The sequence below is a fragment of the Diabrotica undecimpunctata genome, chromosome 5 (assembly GCF_040954645.1).
Source record: "Diabrotica undecimpunctata isolate CICGRU chromosome 5, icDiaUnde3, whole genome shotgun sequence".
Classification (NCBI taxonomy): domain Eukaryota; kingdom Metazoa; phylum Arthropoda; class Insecta; order Coleoptera; family Chrysomelidae; genus Diabrotica; species Diabrotica undecimpunctata.
The window spans coordinates 105013521-105041435 of NC_092807.1; the positions used below are offsets into that span (position 1 = coordinate 105013521).

At 32.6% G+C, this 27915-nt stretch overlaps 2 protein-coding genes across 2 annotated transcripts; both read right to left on the reverse strand.

Moving 5' to 3' along the window:
* Window positions 1-4590: 4590 nt before the first annotated feature.
* On the reverse strand, window positions 4591-14481 carry LOC140441609 (uncharacterized). The gene is made up of 5 exons (XM_072532450.1): window positions 14324-14481; window positions 11505-11677; window positions 9319-9541; window positions 9065-9182; window positions 4591-4881 (listed from the first exon to the last, which is right to left on the reverse strand). The coding sequence occupies exons 1-5, from the start codon at window positions 14364-14366 to the stop codon at window positions 4749-4751; spliced, it is 690 nt and encodes a 229-aa protein (XP_072388551.1). The 5' UTR covers window positions 14367-14481; the 3' UTR covers window positions 4591-4748.
* A 5956-nt stretch (window positions 14482-20437) lies between these two features.
* On the reverse strand, window positions 20438-27416 carry LOC140441608 (uncharacterized). Its single transcript, XM_072532449.1, has 5 exons — window positions 27273-27416; window positions 24458-24627; window positions 23153-23375; window positions 22716-22833; window positions 20438-20727 (listed from the first exon to the last, which is right to left on the reverse strand). Exons 1-5 carry the CDS (start codon window positions 27313-27315, stop codon window positions 20583-20585), a joined length of 699 nt encoding a protein of 232 aa, XP_072388550.1. The 5' UTR covers window positions 27316-27416; the 3' UTR covers window positions 20438-20582.
* Between the last annotated feature and the right edge of the window lie 499 nt (window positions 27417-27915).

Consider the following 27915-nt stretch of genomic DNA (forward strand, 5'->3'; position numbering starts at 1 on the left):
GACTCTAAACATCAAATCCCCCAAGACACACTATCTCTTATAAAACACTGCATGTCTAATACATATTTTTCATTCCAAAATCATTTCTATCGTCAAATCAAAGGTGCCCCAATGGGATCTCCCCTCTCTCCCGTAATAGCTGATATTTTCATGGAACATTTCGAAACAGCAGCCCTGTCCTCATCAAATCTCAAACCCACCTGCTGGTTACGGTATGTTGATGACACTTTTGTCATTTGGCCTCATGGTAAAGACACGTTAGATCTCTTCCTCTCCCACCTGAATGGGATACATCCTAGTATTCAATTCACGATGGAAGTTGAGTCTGAAGCGTCTTTGCCATTCCTTGATGTTCTTATTCAGAAAAACTTAACTCACAGCTTTTCCTATTCCGTGTACCGGAAACCCACTCATACAAACCGATATCTTAATGCCCAGTCACATCATCACCCTGCCCAACTCAATTCAGTTGTCAACACTCTCATTTCTCGTTCCATAAGACTTAGCGACAACAATCATAGGTCATCCGAAATTAATTCAATAAGGCAAACACTCTTACAAAACGGCTACCACAAAACCCAAATCAATAAGAGCATTCAAAAACATCTAAACCCCATTCCACCCAAAAAAGAATCCTTGCCGCCGGATCAACCCAAAATCTTTCTACCTTTTATTAAAGGTATCACTGATAAAATCAGTAGAACTCTTCTTCCTCTAAATATCAAAACCATCTTCACTACTCACTCCAAGTTATCCAATCTCGTCAGATCCGTAAAAGACTAAATCCCTAATGAAGACCATGGTGTCTACGAGATACCCTGTTCCAGTTGCCCACGTACATACATCGGACAGACAAACCGACGAATCCATAACCGTATTAGCGAACATTCTATATCTGTCAAACATTCCGATACTACTTCAGCCCTAGCCCAACATCATATTCAAACAGGCCACAAAATAGATTTCGAAAAAGCAAAAACCATCGTCCCCATCCGCTCCTTAAAATCGAGAATCATTCGTGAAGCTATCGAAATCGAAAAACGGCCTAACAGCTTGAACACGCACGATGACGCGAAACGTTTGCCGGCAACATGGCGACCCCTGCTTCAGCGACCTCCCGCCCACACCGCCCAGGACACGTCAGATCAGACCACGTCAGCGCATACCGTTCCCGCGCATACAGCGAGTATAAAAGCAGCGACACAGGATAAGACCGGTTGTCACTCGACACTGAGGAGTAGGCAGATTGAGACCGCAGTGCCGAGAGACAGTTCTTGCAATATAGAACACGATACTGGTACGTCTCGAGTGATTGGAGTAGGCAGATTGAGACCCCGAACTCGAACCGAACCGTATCACACTTGATAATGGCTACAAAATGGGTGCCGAAACGTCGAGTAATAAATTCTCAACGCGGTTCTTCCCGAGAACTAAGTAATTTTCATATATATATATATATATATATATATATATATATATATATATATATATATATATATATTATATTTTTTTATATAATAATAATAATAATAATAAATAATATCTTCGGTCATATCGGTCATATCTTAATAGTAAAAATTTGTTTAAGGCATTAAATACGTACGCTTGTTCCGCGCTGAGCTACTCATTTGGTATTATAAAGTGGTCAAAAACGGATATAGAGGGTCTTCAGCGGAAAGTAAGAACACTTCTCACAAAGGCGCAAAAACATCATCCACGCAGTGCAGTAGAGAGAAAAACATTACCGCGGTATCAAGGGGGAAGAGGACTTATAGATATAGGTGAGCAATTGGATAAACAAATTGCTAATTTAAGAACTTATTTTCAGGTACAGGCTGAGACATCTACCCTACATCGAGCAACTTGCGCAGTAGATGATACGACGCCGCTTAAACTGAGGGAACAAGAAATGCGCATAAACCATCTGACTAAACAAGAAAAAATGCGCACCTGGATGAGTAAACCTCTGCATGGGCGACATCTCAATGAGATCAGCCAAGAATATGTCGACAATACAGCGTCGAACTATTGGTTGACATCAGGAAACATGTTTTCCGAAACTGAGGGCTTTCTACTTGCCATTCAGGATCAGGTTATTCCAACTAAAAATTACCTGAAATATATTGTTAAAGATCCTCAAGTCCAAAATGACAAATACCGATATGGATGCCAAGCCCAAGAAACCATCCAACATCTTACCGGGGGCTGCCGAGCTTTTGTCGGAACTGATTATAAAGAACGCCATGACTCAGTAGGAAAGATTATCCACCAAGAACTAGCTGACAAACTGGGACTTCTCCAAACCGACCATCTTCCTTATTATCAATATGTCCCTGACAGAATGCTTGAAAATGAGAACTACAAGCTATACTGGGATCGTACTGTGCTAACAGACCAACCAGTGGCGCATAATAGACCGGATCTCATACTAGTTAATAAACTTACCAGGCAAACAATACTTATTGATGTGGCGATACCCAACAATAATTTGCGTGTTAAATACAACGAAAAGATCGCCAAGTATAGAGATCTAGAAATACAAATCAGGAGACAATGGAGAATGGAAAGTACTCAGACAGTACCTATTATTCTATCTACTACTGGTGTTATTCCCAAAAACCTCCTAGTGAACATCAAACAGCTGGGTCTAAATGAACATCTTTATAGGGCCATGTTAGCCCATGTTAGCCCAGATAGCTGTACTCCTCGCGACGTCCAGATGTGTACGAAAATTTTTAGGAGATACTCCAGCAAACCAAATCACCTAGGGCTCGATAACACGGAAAGAGTCCCACCAGAGCTCAATCCTTTTGATACCGTAGGTATCTGGGATGAGTGAATTTTCCCCTTAGAGGGAGTGTTAGCCGTATGGCTAAATCTGGGATAAATAATATAAATATAATATAATATAATATAATATAATATAATATAATATAATATAATATAATATAATATAATATAATATAATATAATATAATATAATATAATATAATATAATATAATATAATATAATATAATATAATATAATATAATATAATATAATATAATATAATATAATATAATATAATATAATATAATACAATATAATATAATATAATATAATATAATATAATATAATATAATATAATATAATATAAATATTTATATATCATCACAATTTCAGAATTAAAAGATAAAAAGTACATGGGATTAATTATTTACATCATCCAGATATTCACTTACACTGTAGAAACAATTTTTCAATAGAAAAGATTTTAAGTTGCCTCGAAATTTATTTAAATTCGTTTCAGATTTAATACTATTGGGAAGATGATTGAAAAGTCTTATACCTATATAATACTGGAATATTTCAAATCGTGCTGTATTATGTTTTGGTACTCTGATGAAGTCATTTTGCCTATTTAAGTACTGGTGATAATCAGAGTTTAAATCAATAGTAGTTATAATGGCTTTTACATTTAGTATACATTTAAAAATATATACAGAAGGTACTGTTAAAATGTTGTGTTTTAAATATTGTCGACTTGACTACCTGTATGGTAAATTACAAATAATTATCCTTTTCTGGGAGACAAACACTCTTGTAGCATTCACAGCACTACCCCAAAGATTGATATTGTAGGTAAGTGAGAATAAACAATTGCATAATAAACATTCAATAACTGTTCTATTTTAAGAAAACTTTTTAATTGCAATATTGCGCAATAACTGCAATTTTTTTGCAAACATGATAACCATCAAGATACAATCCTAAAAGTTTAGGTGGAAGTTGTAAAATGAACCAGGCTATCATTTACTTTTATAGAAACCTGGTAATTTGATTTTGATCTATACTAGAATTGCATGCTTGTAGTTTTTTTAGCCTTAAGATTTTTTAGCCTTAAGGTAAGATTAAGATTTTTTAATTTCGCTATAGCAACTCTTCATGATATCAAATGCTTTTGAGAGATCAAAGAAAAGTGCCCCTGCAAAATCCTCTCGGTCCAGTGCGTTGTGAATGAAATTAAATAATTCAGTGGCAGCACACTCTGTTGATCTTCCAGGCAGAAATGCGTGTTGGTTGGAATATAATATATTGTATTTACTAAGGAAACTAGATTCTTTCGTATATATATTTTTCATAAATTTTACCCAAAATAGTAGGGACCGTAACTGGCATGTAATTATCTAAAACTGAATTATCTCCACTCTTAAATATTTTAGTTACAACTCCTACCTTGAAGCTATGTGGAAAAACCCCTATTTCACTGATATCAATCAATACCTACTGAGGTAAAATTTTTCAAGAAGCCAATAACCTTTTTGATATCATACTCATAACAGAAAATAAACGGATTTATCTACATACATGTTGTGTGGTATCATTATCATATCAAAATTGGTATTTATGATTTTATTTTTTGGTCAAGTAGTAAAATGCTTCGTCGATTAGTTTGACATATTGCTTCTTTTTTTCTTTATATTTTAAATGATTGTCTATATAGTTTCTTTTCGTAATTAATGAAAGATTTTGGTAGATAAAAATTACTATAAGTATGTATAGAAATTCAATAAGGTCAATAGATTAAGAGATGAATATAAAACAAGAACTTTAGTTTATATTTTTATTATTACATAATATACATTTTCCCATACAATTTTTAAAATTGTATAAGAAATTTTAGTACATTTGTCAAAAATACAGCACAAGTCGTATAAAAATTAATTATTTTCCATTTTTTCCAAATCGTTCAAATTTAAACTTAGTTTCAAACCTTACAGTCTGATTTAATAGCATTATCGATGGCCTCGTGGAACTTCAGAGTTGCTCTCTTAGTAGTTGGGTTCTTACAAGAAGCTTCTACGTGACCTTTAACGCAGCTCTTCACTTTTGGTAACATGCTGAAAAAAAATTAAGGTAAGACTAGTAACTTAAACATTGTAGTACGTATAAATGAAGAAAAACTATAAATAAAGAAAACTGATTTGCGTGAACTTTCCACAGAAAAAAGAATACTTGTGCGCCTCAGACTACGAAAAAAAGATAACATTCAAGCAGTTCTCCAAAAAATAAACATTCTATTTTACTACAGGTTAATGGAAAACCGAGTAAATTGGAAACATGTTCTACAGTCAGCCAAAATCCATCGAAGCACTGCATGATGATGATGAAGTAATTGTCCAAAAAATAAAAGAAGTGCCAAAGAAAGAACATAATTTTATTAGTAAAATTGAGGACGATGCACATGGAAAATAATCCATGGCGTACAATGTCGTAAAAGAACAATAGTTACAACAATAGAAACAAATAATAATATAGAAGACGGTGGAAAAAGAAAATTACAGAAGTTTGATGAAGGCAATCTTATAACAATGCAAGAATTAAAAAAAGCTGGAGCATAAAGCGCAAACCGGATGGTAAACCAGGGACGTATTTATGGGGGGGGGTTTAGGGGGTTCAAACCCCCTCCTTGCAGTCCATGCAAAACTATTACTTTTAATCCAATATTACATGTATAAAAAATAAAAATAAATTAATGAGTCAGCGCACGGATGCTGTCGGTCCGCAGTAGCAGCGTAGATACAGATAAACTAATACCTATTAGAATTAGAACGCTATTAGTAGTTATATCACCGTACACCTATTCCAAATAGTAGGTTAACTCTTTTGATCTCGGCTCTTGCCGAAAGAATAGAGAGCATATAGCAATAGAGCAAATACTGAGAGAGCAAAGAAATGTATAGCAGGAATCGGAGAAATATTTCTCAGGGAAGTTGAAATAAAACATTTAGTAAGTGAGTATGAGCTTTGGCACAACCACTGGTGCAATCAAGAACAGCCGTCTACTGCACTAGAAGCTATGGACCGATGTGATGAAATTTTTTTTCCAACGGTTAGGAAACTTCTTCAAATTTTAGCAACACTTCCAGTATCTACTGCCACACCTGAACGTACTTTTTCATCACTTAAACGGTTAAAAACTTATCTTAGAAATAGAATGGGAGACGAGAGGCTTACAGGATTAGCTCTCATGAGTATTCATCGGAATGTGACAATAGGTCTAAATTCCTCAGAAATTGTAAATAAGTTAGCTGAAAGAAGGAAGAGAATGAATTTAATTTTGTAAAACGGTATTTTAAGTTTTAATAAAATTTTTAGAAATTTGTTTTTATTACTTTTTTCAAAGGTATTTCAAAACCAAGCCCCGGTTTTACTTAATTTGGAAATTAGGATCCCCCCCCATTAAAAAACTATAAATACGTCCCTGTGGTAAACCAATTAACAAAGTGATAACTTGAGAATAAAACCATCCATGCTAGTAATAGAGAGTTCTTGTGCAAGCAAATACGTATACGTAACGTATCTTTTTGATATATAAGCATGCGCATTAATGGTTTAACTAACGTATCTAGATTCGTATTACCTAACGTAACGGCCTGGTACGTTACGTTCATACGCATCCCTATCGAGCCGAAGGTAACCGAATGCACAAGGGGATCTTACCCGATTACCAAAATATCAACATTCAACATCCACATTTCATAAGCACACGTGGTACGTGTTTTTTCACATTTGTGGTTAAGTACATTTGTTTTGATTTTTATAAATAATGGAAAGCAGTAGAAAACGACTTCACTTCAGCAATGAAGATGATTTGTTCTTGTTGAAGGAAGTCGTAGGCAAGAACCCTTACGACCATCTAGAAAGGTGGAATTTAATCCAAAAGCGAAAAATATTTTTACATTTTATATCAGACATGGTATCAAAATTAAAACGGCCGTATAGTCGTGCAAGATGTGGAGAAGAAGGACATCTCCTATGTCTTCGTCTTCTTCATCATCACTAAAGGCACCTACATTTAATATCGCGTCCATCTCAAAAATTAAAAATTGTTCAAAAAAATATTTGTTATTTATTTTGAATATCAAAAATAGGGTTAAATGACAAGGACAAGACTGGCACTGACAATTTATTAGTTAATTACTAATTCGATGAGGGCAACACCATCGTTACGTTGCGTGCAGAATTTTAACTCTCAATTTAACGTTCATCTTCTTCGATACGTGAGTTCTTTACGTATAGGGAGATACGTTACGTTAGATAGTTACAAAAACTCGCTAATAACTCAAACCGTACGACGGAATTAAAAACTTGTTTATCAGAAAAAAAATCTAAGGTGCCTAACATCATTAAAGAATAGCCAGACTAAACTAGAGGTTATTGTAATGGAAACGAGGTGAGGACATAGGAATTGTTGGGCAACCACCAGCACGATAGACCAAAGACTTGATGAAAATAAATAAATACTTAATGATGGCAGCTCATAATAGATGGAGTGGGGAGATGGAGGGAGAAGTGGACGTTCGAGGTTGGATGCAAAGATTGCTAAGTTGCTTAAAGGATGGGAAAACCATAACAACGACAATTTGGAACAAGTGACAATCATGTTAAAACAATGCAAAAATATTACTGTAATAATCGAGAACCGGCTTTATCAATTCGAGATATAAAAGGTATGCTAAAATAATTAATGAACAACCACAACTGACACATTACATTCTAATAGGAGAAAAGTTATATAAATGCAGAAAAGAAATAATTGTAAAAATCTATTTAAAATTAAACAAGTAATTGAGAGGGAGAAAATTTAAGAAATTTAAAAGCATGTTTTTACTCTCTCTAGAACGTATTGATGGTCCAAAAACCATAAAATCAGAAATACAATTTGGTATAAAAATGCAAAAACTAGAAAAACTGTTCCGAGGTCCAAAAAAAATACAAGGCAGAAATGCTCAGAAAATCAATTCATTAGCCTAATAAACCACTCTATTAAGATTTTTTTAAACATACTTTACAACATAATTCCAACAGGTCTAATGTTTTGTCTTTTATGGTAATTTTTCAAAGAAGTTTTTAATCTTTCTAAAGGAAAATTGTGGATTTTTCCACCACAATGGGATCTCTTTTAAGTAGTGGGGCTTTTTAAAACTTGACCATAGCTGTGAGGATGACTTTAAGCTGTAAGCCGAAAAGCGCTCAGCTTGGAAAGAAATTTTACACACTTCAAAAATACTTTTCTTTTCCTATTTTTTATTTATATATAATTGAATCGCATCAGAGATTACCTGAGTTAACTCCATGAGACTTTTTTTTTGGGGAGATCTTAAAACGGTTGTTTATAAAAATCAAGCAATTTTCATCTATAAAGACATTCAAATTCTAGAGTAAACTGTACTAGAAAGACGTACTAGAAAGAGTGTACTCTAGAATATTAAATTGCTTTAGTCCTATCCATCAAACCGATCATGAGCAGGGTTTTCTGAGCAAGTTTCCTGGGTGGAGAAGATTCGAAACTCCACAATACTAGAACGTCTCACCAAGACTACTGAGATCTTAAAAAGCATCAAGCAGAGAAAGCTGGAGTATTTCGGACATGTAATGAGAGGTCCCAAATATGTTGCTACAAAATATCAAGCAAGGAAACATAGCAGGCAAATGAAGTCCAGGATGAAGAAGAACCTCATGGTTGAAGAACTTGCGAGATTGGTATGTTGTTGATACAAGAATGCTATTTAGGGTGGCAGCGAATAAAATCAAGATAGCTATGATGGTAACCGAAGTTCTGAAAGGACATTACAAAATTGAAAAATTGAAAATTGAGCAATTGTTGTTATAAGGAAGGCCTTAGAGTCAGCACCAACGCGATAGATATCCACAGCACAAATTTTACAAAAACGCTTCCCAACTAAGATGTCGCATATAACAGTTGGCAGAGACCAATGGAGAAAGATCATTAATCAAATTATCCGAGCTGTTAAAGCTCAATGATGAACCACAACACATGTGTCAAGATGTCATTTACTATGATGATGATAAAGACATGCCTATAATACTTAAAAAACAACCTAACAAGGTCCGTGTAAAAGTTAAGCAATGGACTCGATAAATTGCGAACAAAAAACTTAGCCAATATAGATCAAATTTAAAAATACATTTACCATAACTGTTTCTACATCAAAATATATCGTATTACAGTAAACGCTTCCTTAACATTACGAATAAGAAACAGTTAAAAATACTCACGAACAAACGAGGGATTTCGATGGGAGCTTGTTTCTGTTTGCGACGAAAACATCTTTGACTTCACTGCAAGCTGGGACGGAAACAAAGTCCTTCTCTATAACACATGGGTTGAGTAATTCTGCAAAGGAGAAAATCTTTATTTAGTCTTGTTTAACAACGTTTTCCTTTAAAATAATTCAGTATTAATATACTTGTTTATAAGAAACAGAAGATATAAAAATACAAAATTCAAACAAAACAAAAGTTTATCTCACCTAATAGTTCTTCAACGGTGGTATGGCAAGCTTCATCTACAACGGCAGTAATAATTTTTTGTCCCATTACTGGAAGATCTTTGGACTCGTCTGGCAAGCAGCTAGTGATGAGATCTACGAGTGGTTTGGAGCATTTTGCGAGGTTATTCTTGACAAGTGAGCAAAAAGTATCTGATCCCAGTTCAATTTCGTCCATGCATTTATCGACTTTGTCGACTACATCCTAAAATATTGTTTAGACTGTGTACCAATTGTTAATCGCTAAATGTTCGATAAACATTCAACAGACAGACAGATTACCAACAAATGCAATTTTTATTAAAATGTAATTAATGGAAAACTACAGGAATAAAAAAAACTCATATGGTATTCATTGATCTTGAAAAGTTAGAGAGGAGATTAGTAAGAAGCAATTTGGGTTTCGAAGTGAAATGAGTACTCGAGAAGAACTATTTGCCATTAACATACTGATTCAGTGATGTCGAGATGTAAACGTTGACCTACACTTGTGATTTGTTGACTACCAAAAGCTTTGGAATAAGACATGAAAAACTAATATAAATACTTATGAATAAGCACATTGAAAGTAAAATCATAAAGAGAATCCAAATATTATGTTGAAACCAAACTGTCATAGTTCAAATTTATTGACAACAGTCAGAAGAAATGAAGATCTGTAGTGGAATTAGACAGGGATGTGTTTTATTGCCACTTTGGTTTAACTAATATTCTGACGAAATTTTCAAAAACACGCTCAATAATATCAAAGAAGAAGTTATCGGTAACGGAAAAATAATTGACAACTTAAGATATGTAGATGGCACTGTAATCATTGAAATGTGTGAATAGAAGGCCTACAATATCTCATCGAGCGCTTAAGTATGAATAGTGTTGAGATGGGAATTACTAAAAACGCTAAAAAAATGAAATATATACTAATTACAAAAGACCACAAAATATACACCACATTGACATGGTAACGTGATAGAACAAGTTAAAAAATGTCAGTACTGGGTAAATTTGATCAATTTTGTTGGAATTTGCATTTAGATGCCACAAAAAATAGCTTCAAAACAATGCAATGATCATACTGCAGAATTAAATACGCGAATAGAGATTGCCAAATCAGCATTTATACGAATAAAACCACTACTAATGTGCAAAAATTTTAATTTAAAAATCACTACCATTCTATTTTATATATTTTCAATATTATTATATTGATCTGAGAGATGGACATTAAAAAAATGCAATTTAAAAATAATCGAGGCTTTCAAACTCTGGTTATACCGCAAAGTATTAAAAATATTATGGATTATTGGAATTACAAATAAAGACGTACTGAAGAAGGTTGGCAAAGAAACAGAACTAATCACCACTATACAAACAAAAAATCTGGAACACCTAGGCCATGTGATGAGGGGACCAAAATATGAAATTTTAAGACTGATAATACAGGGAAACATTTAAGGAAGAAAATCTGTTGGCCGAAGGCAGAATTATTGGTTGAAGAATCATCTACGTGATTGGTATCAATTCATTGTTTAGAACAGCAAGTTTAAAAATAAAAATAGTCATCATGATGAAAATCATAATGATTGCCAGCCTCCGGTTGGGAGAAGCTGATAAATTCCATGTAAAAGTCGGATTGGATCACAGCTCCGTTCTTAGCCCTTAATTCTTCTCCTTAGAGTGACACTTCTCTGACATGTCTATAAAGGGGATTGATATTGGTATGATCCAATATGAAAATGTATGGAGAAATGTAATTAAGGAAGCCGACCTTGTATAGGGATAAAAGTAAATATAATGACAATAATGATCAAATGGGTCTGATAAAGGATAAAGTGGGATAAAATGGGTCTAATCAGGCATTTAAGAAATAGAAATAAGAATATGGAAGATTAAATGCATTGGAAGATTGGCAATGAAACCAATATTTTGGCAACGTTTCAGCAAGGTTACACTTGGCATTGCCAAATCAGATTAGTTCAGTTTCTTCTAGATGTTTAAAGAGAACTGTCATAATCTTATTGATGACTCTTAGCATTATTGTACAATTAACATATAATTTAAGATTGATATTGTCGTAAGATCCATTCCAAATTTATAAATTGACAGAAAATCAAGCTTACAACCATTTTAAAAAGATTTTAAAATAGTTTAAAATAGAATTAGTTACTTACATCAATTTTTTCTTCAATATTTGGACACTTTTCCTGAGCTTTCTCAACCATTTTTATAATATCGAGGATGATGGTGGTGTTGAATCTTTTGGACAACATCTGTGCTACTTCAGCAATGGCTTCTTCTGAAGAAGAACTGCTGCTGCTGCTTACGGCTGCGGCATTGGTAGTTCCTGTACAATAAAATTTTTTAGAAGATCTATTTAAAAACTAATGATTATAGTAGATAGGAAAATGAAGTAAACATTATAAAGGCGAAGGTAATAGTAGTTAATTACAAGGGATAATTTAAAAATAGGGAAATAAATATAAAGAAAAACTCAAAAGTACCAACAAAAGGAGAGGATACAGAATGGGAAACAAAGAAACTAAAGCATTCTTCCATGCAAATGGGCAGTACTAATAGTCCAAGATAAATCCAACTTCATAAATTCAGCACAAGAAAAGAATTAATTATTAAAAAAAAAACAATTGACAAGAAGCAAAAAGCAATGACAGAACAAGTAACAACATTAATTAATAAAATTATAAAACACAATACCATACCGTAAGAATGGAGAACGAGCGAACTAATTCTACTATTCAGTATTCACTGTTAAATACTACACTAAAACTTACAACTAAAAGTTTACTAATTAACTTAAGTGCTAATAAATCAGGGGATAAATTTAGCAGATGAACAACAGAGTTTTCATAGTGGAAGATCGTGTACAGATGCAATATTTTTTATAAAGCAAATTAATGAGAAATCACTAGAGTATAATAGACCAGCACTTCTGTGTCTGATTGAGCTAAAGAAATCGTTTGACAGAGTAAGACTCAAAGATGTAATCCATTTTCTGTATAATAGAGAAGTTCACCTAAATATTATAAAAACTATCGAAAACATCTACCAAAACAACAATATGGAAGTTAGAGTAGATGAACAACTTACAGAACCTATAGAAATAGGCAGCGGGATAAGACAAGGGGATTCATTAGTTCCATGCTCTTCAATTTAATCATGGATGATATCTACCTAAAGGGAAAGTAAAGGGAAACAAAGCTTATTTTTCACTCGATCATGTTTTTCGCTCCAAAAACACACACTGGAGATCGAAAATCAGGGTCTACAAAAATATTATCAGACCAATAGTATGTTATGCATGCGAGACACAGGTGATGACAGAAGAGACAAAAAGAAAACTGGAAGTCTTAGAAAGAAAAGTCCTAAGAAAGATATTTGGACCTATTTACGAAAACGGAATATGGAGACCCAGGTAGAACCATTAACTCTACCAACTGTTTAAAGACACACCGATCTCAGAATTCGTTAAACTTCAGAGACTTCGCTGGGTTGGTCATGTAGTAAGAATGGAGATAGAAATATTGCCGAAAAGAGCCCTAGATAGTAAAATGCAGAGAGCAAGACCAAAAGGAAGGCCACGGAAAAGATGTCAGTATGATGTGGCAGCGGACGCGCAAAATTTGCTCGACGTGAGAACCTGGAGAAGATCGGCGCGGGACCGACAAGGTTGAAGGCATAGTTTGGAGAAGACCAAGGCCCGATTTGGGCTGTAGCGCAATTGGAGAGAGAGATGATATCATTAACAGCGTTAACAAAGGAAGAGGACACAGAATGGCAAACAAAGAAATAAAAATACTCTGTTACGCAGACGACGCAATATTGATAGCCCAAGATTAGTCTGCACAGACTGGTCCACACTCATTTTAGAAAAATAAACCAATAGTAGTCAGCAAAGAAGCAATCAGATGTAAAATAGAAATTGATGACATCAGTATTGAACAAGTAATCGAAATAAAATACCTGGGAATTAGATTGTCTTGCTACGAAGACCCGGAGAAAGAAGTGAGAGATCAAATACAAAAAGCAAATAGACTGGCAGAATGCCTTAATAATACTATATGGAGAAACAGACACATTAACACTGAGACAAAGTTAAGAATTTATAAAGCCAGTGTAAGACCAATATTGACATATCTCTCAGAAACAAGACCCGACACAGCCACAACGCAAAGGCTACTGAAAACGGCAGAGATGAGAGTACTGAAAAGAATTACAGAAAATACGCTAAAAGATCGGAAGAGAAGTAAAGACATAAAAATGTAACATACAGTTTATAAATAAATGGACACAAAATAAAAAAGAAGTATGGAATAACCACATAAGGAAAAAGGAGGAGACTCGTATCGTCAAAATAGCAAGAGGTAAGTGACCAATCGGCAAAAGAAGTATTGGACGACCGCGCAAAAAATGGAGTGACAACCTTCCAGAGAGGTAATAATCCGCTAATAAAGAAGAAGAAAAAACAAACTACGCATAAATTAAAAATCAAATCGATGGTTGCATTGGTTACTATTGAGCAAGTACTCTCCACCTATGAAAATTTTTTTCTCATACACTTTTGAAAGTATAAATGCAGAAAAAAAACAGATTTAACAACTTAAAAAGTAGAAAATTAGCCAATATAGGCAAAACAAACAGAGGAAACACTCGAATCCTGGTTATATTTGGTACACAGACGGATTTAAAACTGAAGTAGAGTCGGGTGAAGGAATATTCATGGAAATGTATACGTTTCTATTCCACTGACGGCGATTTTTGCAATTTTGAAAAAATGTAGCAAACAACATCTACATATGAGACGATAATATGATCATTCAAAGTAGTTAAGAGTTGAAAGGAGTAATAATATAAAAAGGAAAAAAGAGAAATGCTATTTGATACATGCAATAACAAAAAATTAAAAATTTTACGAATTACAAAAATTTGTATTACTGAAGTATGTAAATATTATATAATTTCTATCAGTACTTACCAATAGCAACTACAAATGCAAATAAAACGATGAATTTGTTCATTTTGGCCTTAAGATTTGTATATACAGACAATGAACAGACTAGAAATGTACAATAAGCCGATTTTGTTTGCCTTTATATATTATACACAACGAAAAAAAATTGTTTCTTATAAACATATAAAAAGGTTATGTAATTGATAGATATTTCTAGAGTGTTGTTGATAAATATAAGAGAAACATGCATTTTTTTTCTAGCTTTGCGATATATTTGTTTAAAATTGTTAATCCTAAGATAAAACTTAAAGATTATGCACTAATTCTGTAAACAAGAAATAACTAATAATTATAAATGTAGTATCCAGGCATGCAATTTTTACAGATAGATGTACTTTATGGTTGTTTTTCATTATGTAACGTTACATGGGGTTAACTTGTTCAATATCTGTTAATTTCAAACAGAAATAGCAGTTAGTATTCTCTCAGGGATTAAAATTATGCAAATATATTTCGTTAATGGATTATCTCTATTAAGAGTATGGATTCTATTTTATTGGTTTTTAATCCTGGATAAACTTAGATAAACAGGCGAATAATAAAAGGACTAGTCTTGATGAAGAATCATAGACATTCTCATTTTTTAAATAGGCTTTCAACAAAAAACATTTTAAAAGAGATAATGAACATCAGATAATAAGAAATCAAATAGATTACATATTGATCAAAGATATCGGAATAGTATTACTGCAGTCAAAAGACAACCTGGAGCAGATATAGCATCTAACCATAATCTCTTAGTAGCACATATGAAAATTAAAATGAAAAGAATAGAGAAGACATCAAATGAAAAAAGAACTGATATAAATGCACTAAGAGATATAGAAATCAGAGAAAATATCAAAGAAAAAATAAATGAACGTCTAAACACTGTACAGATTGAAGGGGAATGCAATGAAGAAAACATCATCAAAAACTGGGAAAAAATATAAGCTGACTTAATAGAACCTTCAAAAAAGTATCTATGCAAAACCACAAAAAAGAAAAAAGATTGAATGACGGACGAAATACTAAACTTGCTAAACAAAAGAAGAGTATATAAGGAAAAAAATAAATCATTGTACCAGCAAACACAAAATGAAATAAGGTGACAAATTCGAATAGCAAAAAAAATTGGTTAAAAGAAAAATGTGATGAAATAGAAATGCTACAAAATAAACATGGCAACTTTAATTTACACAGGAAAATAAAAGAATTAACTAGAAGACCAGAATACAAACAAAATATACTAGTTGATGAAAAGGGAGAAACAGTAATGGATACAGAAAACAAATTGATGGTATGAGCAAACTACACTTCTCCAAGAAATTAACGCACCACTTTGAAATATTAAAATATTTTATTAGCGTTAATAAAAATTTCCATTATAATGTTATATTTTGCAAGCCCCTTGTATATGCTATTCGTACACTCTATATTTATTGACTGTGTTTTATCGCTATAGTTTTTTTTTGCCACAAAACAAAAAGAAGCAAAAAATGTACTTATTCTATAAATATACTAATTTCCAAGTGTTCAACGAATTTTATTCGGCTACTGTTTAATTGTTGATTATTGTTAATTGTGTTTATTGGGGAGCGTCAATCACGTTATTTATCCCAAGATGAATGTGCCCAGGCAGTGATACTGTCGGAAGAAGGTTGGAGTTACCGGAGAATTGGTTGTCGGTTTAATATGTGCCACATATCCGTCTCACGGGTGTTAGAAAGATTCCTCGAAACAGGGGATCCTACACGCAGACCAGGGCAAGGACGAAACCGGGTAACTACCCCTATTCAAGATCGATTTTTAAGAATTTCTGCTCTTCGACAACGTTTTGTAACACATCGAAGTCTATAAATTCAGCTTGAAGACGTGCATGCTATACAAATTAGTACTGCAACTGTTCGCCAGTCACTTAGGGAATACAACTTAACACCTAGGATTGCCGTCCGGGGTCCTCTATTAACTGCAGAGCATCGAAGGGGGAGACTACATTTTGTCAGAGAACACGTTAATTGGTTAGAGGCTGACTGGCAACGAGTGCTATTTACTGATGAATCCCGATTTTGTTTGTACAATAACGACAGACGTGTTCGTGTGTTGCGACCACCCATCGAACGATATGCTCAGTGTAACTTCTCACACACCAGATTTTTGGTGGAGGATCCGTTATGATGTGGAGTGGTATTTTTTTGACTGCACCTACGGACCTAGTGGTCATAGAAAATGAAACTGTTACAGCTGAAACGTACATATTGGAGATCCTGGAGCAATATCTATTACTATTCGCTCCTTATATCGGTGAAAATTTCTTACTAATGCAAGATAATGCCAGACCTCACGCTGCACATATCGTCAGAAATTATCTTCTTCTTCTTCTGGTTCCTATCCGTTTCGGATGTTGGAAATCATATTGGCAATCATGACCTTGCTCGCTGCGGCTCGAAACAGCTCCGTTGAGGTTTTCTTAAACCATGTTCTTAAATTCCGCAGCCATGATATTCTCCTTCTACCGAAATTATCTAGAAGAGGTAGAAATTAATACTATGGAATGGCCAGCACATAGTCCGGATTTAAATCCGATTGAAAATCTCTGGGATATCCTTGGTAGACGATTAAGAGCGACACCGATCCAACCAAACAACTTACAGGAAGTGGGAGAGAGGCTGATCCAGATTTGGAGAGAACTAGACCAAAATGAAATACGGCAATTAATTTTAAGTATGGGCCAACGATGTGAGGCTGTTATACGTACTAGAGGTGAAAACACTCGTTATTAAGACTTTTTTCATATTTTAGTTTACTTTTGTTATCATTATTTTTTTAGAATTTTCCTTTTTATTTTTTTTCTCCTGTACTTCAACATGTTCTGATGATTAGACAAATTGTTATACTTACTAATAAAATGTAGAGTAAATCTGGTGAAGTTTTATTTTTTTACTCTTTGCCGTGTATATAGTGTATATAGAACAGCTGTATAACTACAAACAAGACAAAATTGATAACGAATATTTTGTTGAAGAGACTGGACCAGAAATAATAGAAAGTAAAGTAAAACACACAATTAAAGAAATGAAAACTGGAAAAGCAGTAGGACTAAACGAAATACCGACAGAAATATATACACAACAGGTATATTACCTAAAGAATGGCTTCTATCAACATTCCTGACTATACCGAAAAAGAAAAATACCAGACAATGTTGCGATCACCGTACCACATACTGAAAATATTCCTAAAGATTATTCATTGTAGAATATATAAAAAAGGTTAGAACAAGACATTGGACAAACTAAGTTCGGATTTAGAAATGTTCAAGGAACCAGAGAAGCATTATATGCAGTAAATATGCTAGTACAGAGATGCCTAGATGTAAACCAGGACATCTATGTCTGCTTCCTAGATTATAACAAGGCATTCGATACAGTAAAACATAATCCGTTAATAAAACTACTGAGAACAAAGAACATCGGCACACGGGATATAAGAATAATAAATAATCTGTATTATGAACAAGAAGTTGTCATAAGAATAAATAATTTAACAACTAATAAAATAAAAATCAGAAGAGGTGTTAGACAAGGCTGTGTATTGTCACTATCACTGTTTAATGCATACTCAGAGGAAATATTCAAAAAAGCATTAGAAGATGAAGTAACAGGCATAAAAATAAATGGCCTAACCATACATGAAATTAGATATGCTGATGATACCATACTAATAACAGAAAATATTACAGATCTACAAAGAATTTTAGATAAGGTTGTTGCAGCGAGTGAAGAATTTGGTCTGTCACTACATATAAAGGAATCGGTTGTCTGATAATCTGGCGACGTGTCCTCCATAATTCCATTTTAACGACGTGATTTTTTCGATAGCATCTGCTGTTTTTGTTCTACGACGTATTTCTTCGTTTGGGATTCGATCTCTCAGAGAGACACCCAACATCTGGCGCTCCATAGCCATCTGAGTCACGCGATCTTTTTTGTAAGTGTTAATGTTTCCGCTCCATAAGTGAGTACAGTTAACACACATTGGTCCAAGATTTTTCTTTTGAGGCATATGGGTAGATCCGATTTAAATACATAGTTAAATTTACCAAACGCTGCCCAAGCTAATCCTATGCGACGTATGAGCTCACATGTCTGGTCATCTCTGCCCAACCGAATTTCATGTCCTAGGTACTTATACGATGTAGTCTGCACAATACCCCTTACATCTACAGCAATATTTCGATTTAGCACCAGATTAGTCATTATTTGCGCCTTGTTCATATTAATCTTTAGTCCGGCCTCCAAGGAAGCGTGATATAATTTTTCAAATATTATTATTGTATCATCCATACGATCGGCTATAAGGATAATGTCATCCAATGTCCTTGCCGTACTCCTCGCTGAATATACAATGTATTTGTTTTTTATTCAGATAGTCTTAGGCTAGCTGTGGTATTTTCGTAGATATGAATGTAGGTCTATTCAGTTCTTTTATTATTTGAAAAGGCACTAACGTTAGAATAAAAGTCTGCGATTCATACGAGAAGTCTTAAGTACATAAAATATGTAAACTGTAATGATGTTATTTACAGGTACACAAAATTACGGATAATTGTCTGCGAATTAAAATATCGGACACACCATCGTTAATTGTTTTCGTCTTTCGTCTTTTAAAATCAATCTGCCATGCTCATTATCTATCAAGCGCGGCGTCGTCTATTCCGGCGTGCACAATAATTTACCTTTCCAGCTCGAGCGACAAAAATCGAATCCTCCTTAGCTCACCTTAGCTCAGAAATATGTGATTTCGTCTACATTTTTCCTGTCCCCTTCGCCCCTCAATGGCATCTGGTCTCTGGCGCCTTAAGCATATGGTTTAAGTGATATCTTGCAGTAGCGTAACTAACGAATAGAACTATGCTAAATACTTATACTAAAAATATTTTCTACATGTATATTTGATTATGTTAGTGTAGCTATTGTCTATTCGGCATTCAGTCGATGCTTTTAACATTTCTCGAGTCGATGCTTTCTCGTAGTCGACAAATATCAGTGCCAAGGGTTTGTTGTATTCTGCAGACTTCTCTATTAGGTTCTTTATCACTAGTAGTGGTCGTCAGTGCTGTATTCCGACCTAAATCCAGCTTGTTCTCTAGGCTATCGAATAAACTATTTTACAATAAACTCGTCCCAGGAACGCAACTCAGCTAGGTATATTGGCAATATTATTTTAAAGTCGTCCACTTTAAATGTATAATGTATGTCTGAATTGTCAATATAAATGAGTCAGATAAAATTAAATTATTAGAAGGATTTTTCACCAAGTAACAATAAAGATAATTTGTTTAATTTATTAATGTTTTGTATTTTGAGAACAATTTCCTAAGTAGAAATTGAAAAGTGCTATTGTGGCTTATTCCCAATAAAATAGTAATTACTTTAAGGTGTCACAAGAAAAAAACTTCAGAACAGTATTAATAAATACGGATAGAAATATTCACCGAAAAAAGTAAAGTAATGTTTATAAATGAGAACGAGTCAGAGAACAAAATAGTTTGCCAATGAGAATAACTAGAACAGGTGACAAAATACAAAAATAGATACAGAAATAGCAAATAGAGTAGGTAAAAAATTTAATAAAATATACTATTTAATTAACAAAATAAATGTTCGTTTATATATAAAATTAATAATAAATGAAAAATAAGCAACAAATGAAGTTCTTAAAAAATAGTTTAGTAATTCGCGTTCGTACGACGTAATAAAAAAGCTGTTAAGAAATATTAGAAGTGCTTGCCAAGAATATTTATAGTGAGCAATGTTAGTAAGTGACAGGGAAAAAATTGAAGCAATGGATAAGCAAATAGCTACAAAGTACTCTAACGCCTTTTATAGGGCATAAAGAGAAGCTGAAAGCAAAAGAACTGGTACTTTTCCATATTTTCGTTTTCCTGTGAATAATGTTTTTACTCCCATTTTTTTGGAATTATTTTTTTCTAACTTCCATTTCAGTTAGAAAGATTGTGGTAAATCAGCATTACTAAAAGCATTTATAGCAATGTAATAAAGTCAATAGATTAAGAGATAAATATAAAACAAGAACTTTTATTCATATTTTTATTATCACATAATATACAAACATTTTCTCATACAATTTTTCAGAATTCCAGTACATTTGTAACTATGTGCTACAGCACATAAGTCGTATAAAAATTAATTATTTTTTATTTTTATTTAATTGTTTAAATTTAAACTTTGTTTAAAGCATCACAGTCTGATTTAATAGCATTTTCGATGGCCTCGTGAAACTTCAGAGTTGCTCTCTTAGTAGTTGGGTTCTTACAAGAAGCGTCTACGTGTCCTTTAACGCAGCTCTTCACTTTTGGTAACATGCTGAAAAAATATAAAATGATACTAGCAATCTAAAATTACAATTGCAATCTGCAATTACGTAAAAATGAACAAAATCTTAAACAAAAATAAAAAATCGGATCTTGCTACGATATTGTAAAACTGGTCACTTGTGCGCACCAGACTGTGATGAAAAGACAACATCCAAACAGATCTATAAAAAGTAAACGTCCTATTTGACTACAGATTGATAGCAGATAGAGTAAATTGGACAAAAATTGTACAGTCAGCCACACCATCGAAAGTTGTAGCACCAGAAGATGATTATGAAATATGTCTCTAAAAATGAAAACAAATAGAAAAGATAGAACATAATTGGAAGAAAAATAACAAAGCTGGTAACGAAAATCTGAATTCGTTTATCAGTAAAATTGAGGACGATGCATATGGAAAAGAATCCATGGCAAACAAAGTCCTAAAAGAACAATAGTATAAAGAATATTGTAAAAGACTGTGAAATAAACAGATTTTAGAATCTTTTGACGAAGGCAATCTCATAACATTGCAAGAATTTGAAATAGCCATTACCAAGAACACAAAGTGGAAATACAGAAGACCAAATGGTTAACTGCCTAACAAAGTGCTGACAAACTGGAAAATTACAGTCACCTGTATTGCAGAATTTATTATCTGCATGTCATTATGAAGTCTTTTCCATTTGATGGGATTACTTACAAAATCAGGTAGCAGTAGCATTGTTTTCATGTGTTACTGGACTATTTGTTTATGGTAGGTACCTCTCGAAACTTAACGAATATAAATAATATATATATCAAATACAAATGACACTAATGAAAACAAGGTGCCTGACATTAATAGGAAAAAATAGCTAAAGCCTTTTGTAATGGACACCGCCTGTGGACATACCAATTGTCCATAAGGGAGTTTTCAGAAAGAAACAGGACCCAACATAGAGAGAACATAAAGAATGCTAGAAAAAGCAGAGGAAAAAAATTAATGGTAAGACACTATGGGACAGAGTTAGAAGTACAGATATACGACGTAGATACAAGGTGAAGAGCATCAAGGACTGAGTAAGAAATAAAACAGTAAAATGGAAACGATGGAATGACAACTTACTGGGGGCACATTGAAAAACAGACAGTCTACATGTCTACACAAAAAGAAAAAAAAGAAGGAGACAAGGCTTCACTAAATCAGATACATTATTCATATCCAAAAAACATATCCTTGAAACATACTTTCCTGATATTACATATTTAAAGCTCAAGATCAGTTTTTCATCGAAGAGGATGAGAATAAGTTATGTAATGAGTACATCATCTAATTCACAATTTAGCATCAAAGGATTATAATTGAATAGCATTCAAGATTTCCTGAATTTCCACCATCAGACTTCTTTCTTGGGGAGATCTTAAAACGGTTGTTTATAAAATACAAGCAATTTTCACCCCTGTATAAAAACATTAAAATTGTAGAGTAAACTGTACTACAAAGACGTACTAAAAAGAGTTTACTGTAGAATTTTAAAGTTCTTTGGTCATATTCATCGAAGCGATCAAAAAATGAAGCACGTTTTTGGTTCAAGGAAGACCTTAGAGTCAGCGCCAATGCGGTAGATCTCTACAGCGATGGTCAGACATTGCATATAAAAAAGTTTCTCAACAAACGGTATACTAAAGAGGCAGATGTAATAGTTGACCGAGACCAATGGAGAAAGATCATTAATAAAACTGTCCGAGCTGCTAAAGTTTAATGATAAATCACAACACATATGTCAAGATATTAATCAATATTTTTATACTGTCAATAGGATTGTGATTAGAAAACTGCAAGGTTTGTGTAAAAGTTAAACATAGTTCTAAATAGTGGACAAAAAACCTAGCTAATAAAGAACAAATTAAAAAAAACATTTATCACAACCGTTGCTGTATTTAAAATAAATCGTATTAGAAAAATCAAGCTTCATTAACATTACGAATCTTAAGAAACAAAAAAAAAATACTCACGAACAAACAAGGGATTTCGATGGGAGCTTGTTTCTGTTTGCGACGAAAACATCTTTGATTTCACTGCAAGCTGGGACGGAAACGAATTCCTTTTCCATGAAACATGGGTTGAATAATTCTGCAAAGAAGAAAACCTTCATTTAGGCTTTTTAAAACATTTTAGTGCATTTTTTTTGTATAAAATAGTGTATTTAGTCGGAATATACTTCAAGTTTGATTAAAATCATTGATTTCCACCACTGAACTAATTTTTAAAATGACTAAAATTTCTCTAACACTTTTTTAAGTGGTAATTTTTAACTGTCTGTTGATTTATATACGAAAAGTAACTTTTCGTATACTTTTCCGGTAAAAGGATAAAGTAATAATATACTTATTTTTAAGATACATAAAACACAAGAAAAACAAAATTTAAATAAAAAAACAGTTTATCTTACCTAATAGTTCTTCAACAGTGGTGTGGCAAGCTTCATCCACAATGGCAGTAATAATTTTTTCTCCCATAGCTGGAAGGTCTTTGGATTCATCTGGCAAGCAGCCAGTGATCAGATCGACGAGTGGTTTGGAGCATTTTGCGAGATTCTTCTTGACAAGTGAGCAGAAAGTTTCTGATCCTAGTTCAATGTCGTCCATGCATTGTACAATTTTTTCACCTACTTCCTAAAAAATGAATTAAAATAAATACCAATTGTTGAAGGGTGTATAAATCTATACGGTTAATTTGATACCAGGGAAGGTGAGACCAAAATATATCAAATAGACAAACATAGAGCAAAAAAAGCAACAGATTTTAATCAGACTAGATGTATCTGAAATGCAAATAATAAAATTACTTGGAAAAAGAACTTTGATAGTTTACTGAATCGAAAATATTACAAAAATCTAGTTGAGTTAATTAAGACATAACAGCAATGGTCACCAAAATAACAACCAGAAAAGTTCTCAAGGATTTTAAAAAATAAAGAAAGGCAACAACCTTTTCTAATAGAATTATGGAAGTCGAATAAATGCCAGATGAATGGAGAAGCAGTGTATTAGTGCATATTTACAAAACAAGAGAAATATACAACTATGCACAAACTACAGGGCCATAAAACCTACTTATTCACATCATGAAAATATGGGGAGAGTATATATATATATATATATATATATATATATATATATATATATATATATATATATATATATATATATATATATATATATATATATAGAAGAACACGTAAAGCAACCAAAATATCCGATAACCAGTATAGTTTTTTGGTACACAGATCAACAACAGATGAAATTTTCATTATAAGGTATATACACAAATACAGAAATAAAAAGCAAATACTCATATGGTATTCATTAATCATTTTGACAAAGCATATAGAGTTCCTCAAGAGATTTTGCGGTGAGCACTCGATAATAAAATAGTTTCCAACAAGTAGTATTATGACAGGTGTTCATGTAAAAGTCGGACTGCGTCATAGCTCAGTTCTGAGTCATTGTTTATTCTTATTAGTGTTAGATACAATTATAGAGAAACTATAAAGTTTCCCTGGTAATCATGATGTAGTGTTAGTGAGAAATGCTATAAGGGATTTAGAACAAAAACTGGAACAGTGTAGACAAGCTCCCGAGGAAAAAAATTTAAAACTTAGTAGGACAAAAACAAAATAATTGGAATGCTCATGTAATAATAAAGTAAAGATGGAGGGAACTGAATGAAAGAGATTTTAAATTTAGATACTTACGTCAATTTTGTCATCAATATTTGGACACTTTTCCTTAGCTTTTTCGGCCATTTTTAAAACATCCAGGATGATGGTGGAGTTGAATCTTTTGTTTAACATCTGTGCTATTTCTGCAATGTCTTCTTCTGAGGAAGAACTGCTGCTGCTAACGGCTGCAGCATGGGTAGTTCCTGTATAATAAATTTTTTTAGAAGATACATACTGAAAGCTGGTAAGCTCAGTATATAGGAAAATATAGTAAACAGTATGAAGAAGAATAATAGTCAATGTTGATTTGTATTTGTAGTTGATTTCTCTTAAGAAACTTTAAAATCCCGATATTTAGTAGCGTCAACATGAAATGCATGTGCATTAAAAGGGATAATTTAATTAAATGGAAAAAGAAGTAAAGAAAAACTTAAATGCACCAACAAAAGGAGAGGATGCAGAATGGGGAACAAAGAAAATAAAGCACTCTTCCATGCAAAAGGGCAATACTAATAGCATAAGACAAACACAACTCCATAAATTCGCCACAAGGAAAGAATTGATTAATAGAAAAGAACAAATCAGACATATTTTTTTTAAACTTTTTAAACGTATACGCGGGTTGTTAAAAAGTATGAATTTTATGTAAGAGTTAACAATATCCACAATGCATATTTTTTGACAAATCATCTACATAATTGAAAAAAATTAATATATAATGATTGTATTCTAGGTTTTCGATTATTCAAAACTTTTTGTAAAAAATAGCTTTTTTTCTTAAAACTAAAAATAAAAAAATTTTCATTGTGTTTATGGGTAAAAACATATGAAACATATGAAATAGCGTTAAATTCTACAAAAAAAAGTTACCCTTGCTTTATTTTTGTAATTCAAGCGGTTATCGAGATATTTGCTTCTAAAAAGTCCAATGAATTTTTATTTTACAATAAAAATTTTTATTTGCTGTGTAACAATAACAAATTAAAAAAACAAATATGAAAAACCTTTTTTTATCCAAATCTTTTTACTGATAAATCAATATTTAGAGACGAGGAATATTTAATTTAAAAAATAATCATCTGTGAGATTCTGAAAATCCTCATGCAATGAGAGAAGCCCATTTTCAGCACGACTTGATAGGTTTTTTCTAAACTGCTAATCAATTTAAATGCACCTCTGTATTTAGATTTTCTTCAAAAACATTTACACGAATTTCTGGTGGATGTAACTCTCGCCTTAAGACAAAACATGAGGTTTTTACACGAAGGGACACGATATTTATTATTCTTTAAAAGTTAATAAATACTTAAATCAACATTTTTCGCATCGCATCGAGGAATTGGTCGTGAAAGTGAGTGTGGTTGGTCACCAAGAAGTTCTGATTTAAATCCCTTGGATGAATCCCAAATGAAGGCATTAGTTTACAAAAATAGAATTAATTTTCTTTTCGAATTGCGACAAAAATAAAAGAAGCCGCGAGTGAGATTAAAAATAATAGGCACTATTTGATATTAAGAGATCTTTGCGAAACCAGATCATAAAGTATATTGAAGTAAATGATGGACAGTTTGAACATTAACTTTACATTTTTTTTTATTTTTTACTTAAGTTACTTCAATTTGTTATTCTACACATTTAAAGAATACAATTTTTATTGTGAAATAAAAAAGCATTGGACTTTTTAGAAGCAAATAACTCGTTAATTTACCGAATTACATCAAACAGGAGAACCTTTTTTTGTAGAATTTAAAGCTTCTTCATATTTTTCCATTATTTTTCCCGACAAAAAAATTTACTTTAATTTACTAAACACAACCAATCCTCATACCAAAAAACCTAAAATTGTCAATTTTCAGATAGAAACTGTGAAAGCATATAATGTTATTGCGTATGTATATACAATATGTATATATAAGAGAAAGATTCTGATGAAAGTATTGAAATGCGCAAAAAATGCGTGTGCAAAATAATAAAAGCTTATTTAATCAAAGAAATCATTTCTGGATTAAATCGAGCAGAATTTAGGGCTTAGAACTACCAAAAAAAATAAATTCTGGGCAGAAAATATAGTGAACATAAACAAAAAAATACGATTAACTAATCTATAAATGGTGGGCACAAATAGCAGTCTTCGAGGGGTCCGGGGAGATATTACTAACAATTAAAGTGTACTAGTTTTTGCAAATTTATCAAAATTAGAAAGGTTTTATATAATTTAATGCCTTAATTATCAGACGATATAGTTTGACAGCAAACATCCTTATTGAATTACATGAAAAAATCAAAGATTTAGGAAAACAAACTAAAAATGTAGGCATTAAAATAATTCTATATTAACCATCATTTTAATTGAAATTGAAATGCTGGAACAGCATAGCTTCAGGAAGATGTAAGTGAGCAATCCTATACCGTTTAAAAAGGATCAATGTAGAAGAAAACATATTTAGCAATTTAAAAAGCAGAAAATTAAGCAATATAGGCAAAACGGAGAGAGGAAACGCTCGACTCCTGGTTATATCTGGTACATAAAAGGATTTACAACTGCCGAAAGTCGGGTGCAAAGATATTCATTGAAATTTAAACGTTTCTAGTTCCTTAAGGGAATATACCTCTATTTTCAACGCGGAGATTTTTGCAATTATGAAAAAATGTAGCGAACAGTATCTACGCATGAAAAGACAATATGATTTTTACCTTATTCGAAGCAGTAAAGCTGAAATAAGATAATAATATAAAAAGAAAAAAAAAAAAAGAAACGCTATTGATACAAAAAATTTTAATTTTGTGAATGAGAAAATTTTTTATTACTGAAGTATGTGAATATTATATAATTTATATCAGTACTCACCAATAGCCACTACAAATGCAAACAAAACGATGAATTTGTTCATTTTGGCTTTAAGATTTGCAAATGCAGACAATGAACAGACTAGAAATGTACCATAAGCTGATTTTGTTTGCCTTTATATATTATATACAAAGAAAAAATTGCATTTCTTGTAAAAATATGATAAAGTTTATATAATTGATAGATATTTCCAGAATGTTGTTGATAAATATAAAAGAAACATGGCACGTTTTTTAACTTTGCGATATATTTGGGTAAAATTGTTATTGCTAAGATAAAATTTAAAGAATATGCACTAATTCTGTAAACAAGAAATAATTAATAATTAGAAATGTAGTATCCAGGCATGCAATTTTTACAAACAGATCAACTTTATGCTTATTTTTTTATTGTGTAACGTTAGATGGGGTTAACTTAGTCAATATCTGTCAGTTTCACACAGAAATAGCAATCAGTAGTTATTCTCACAGAGTTAAAAATTTTGCAAATATATTTCTTTAGTGGATTCTCTGCATGTATAGAATCCTGCGAAAACTTGGGAAAGCAGGCAAATAATAAAAAGACTAGTCTTGAGAAGAATCCTGTACATACTCATTTTTTAAATAGGCTTTTAATAAAAATATTCCTTACTTTACAGTAGGAA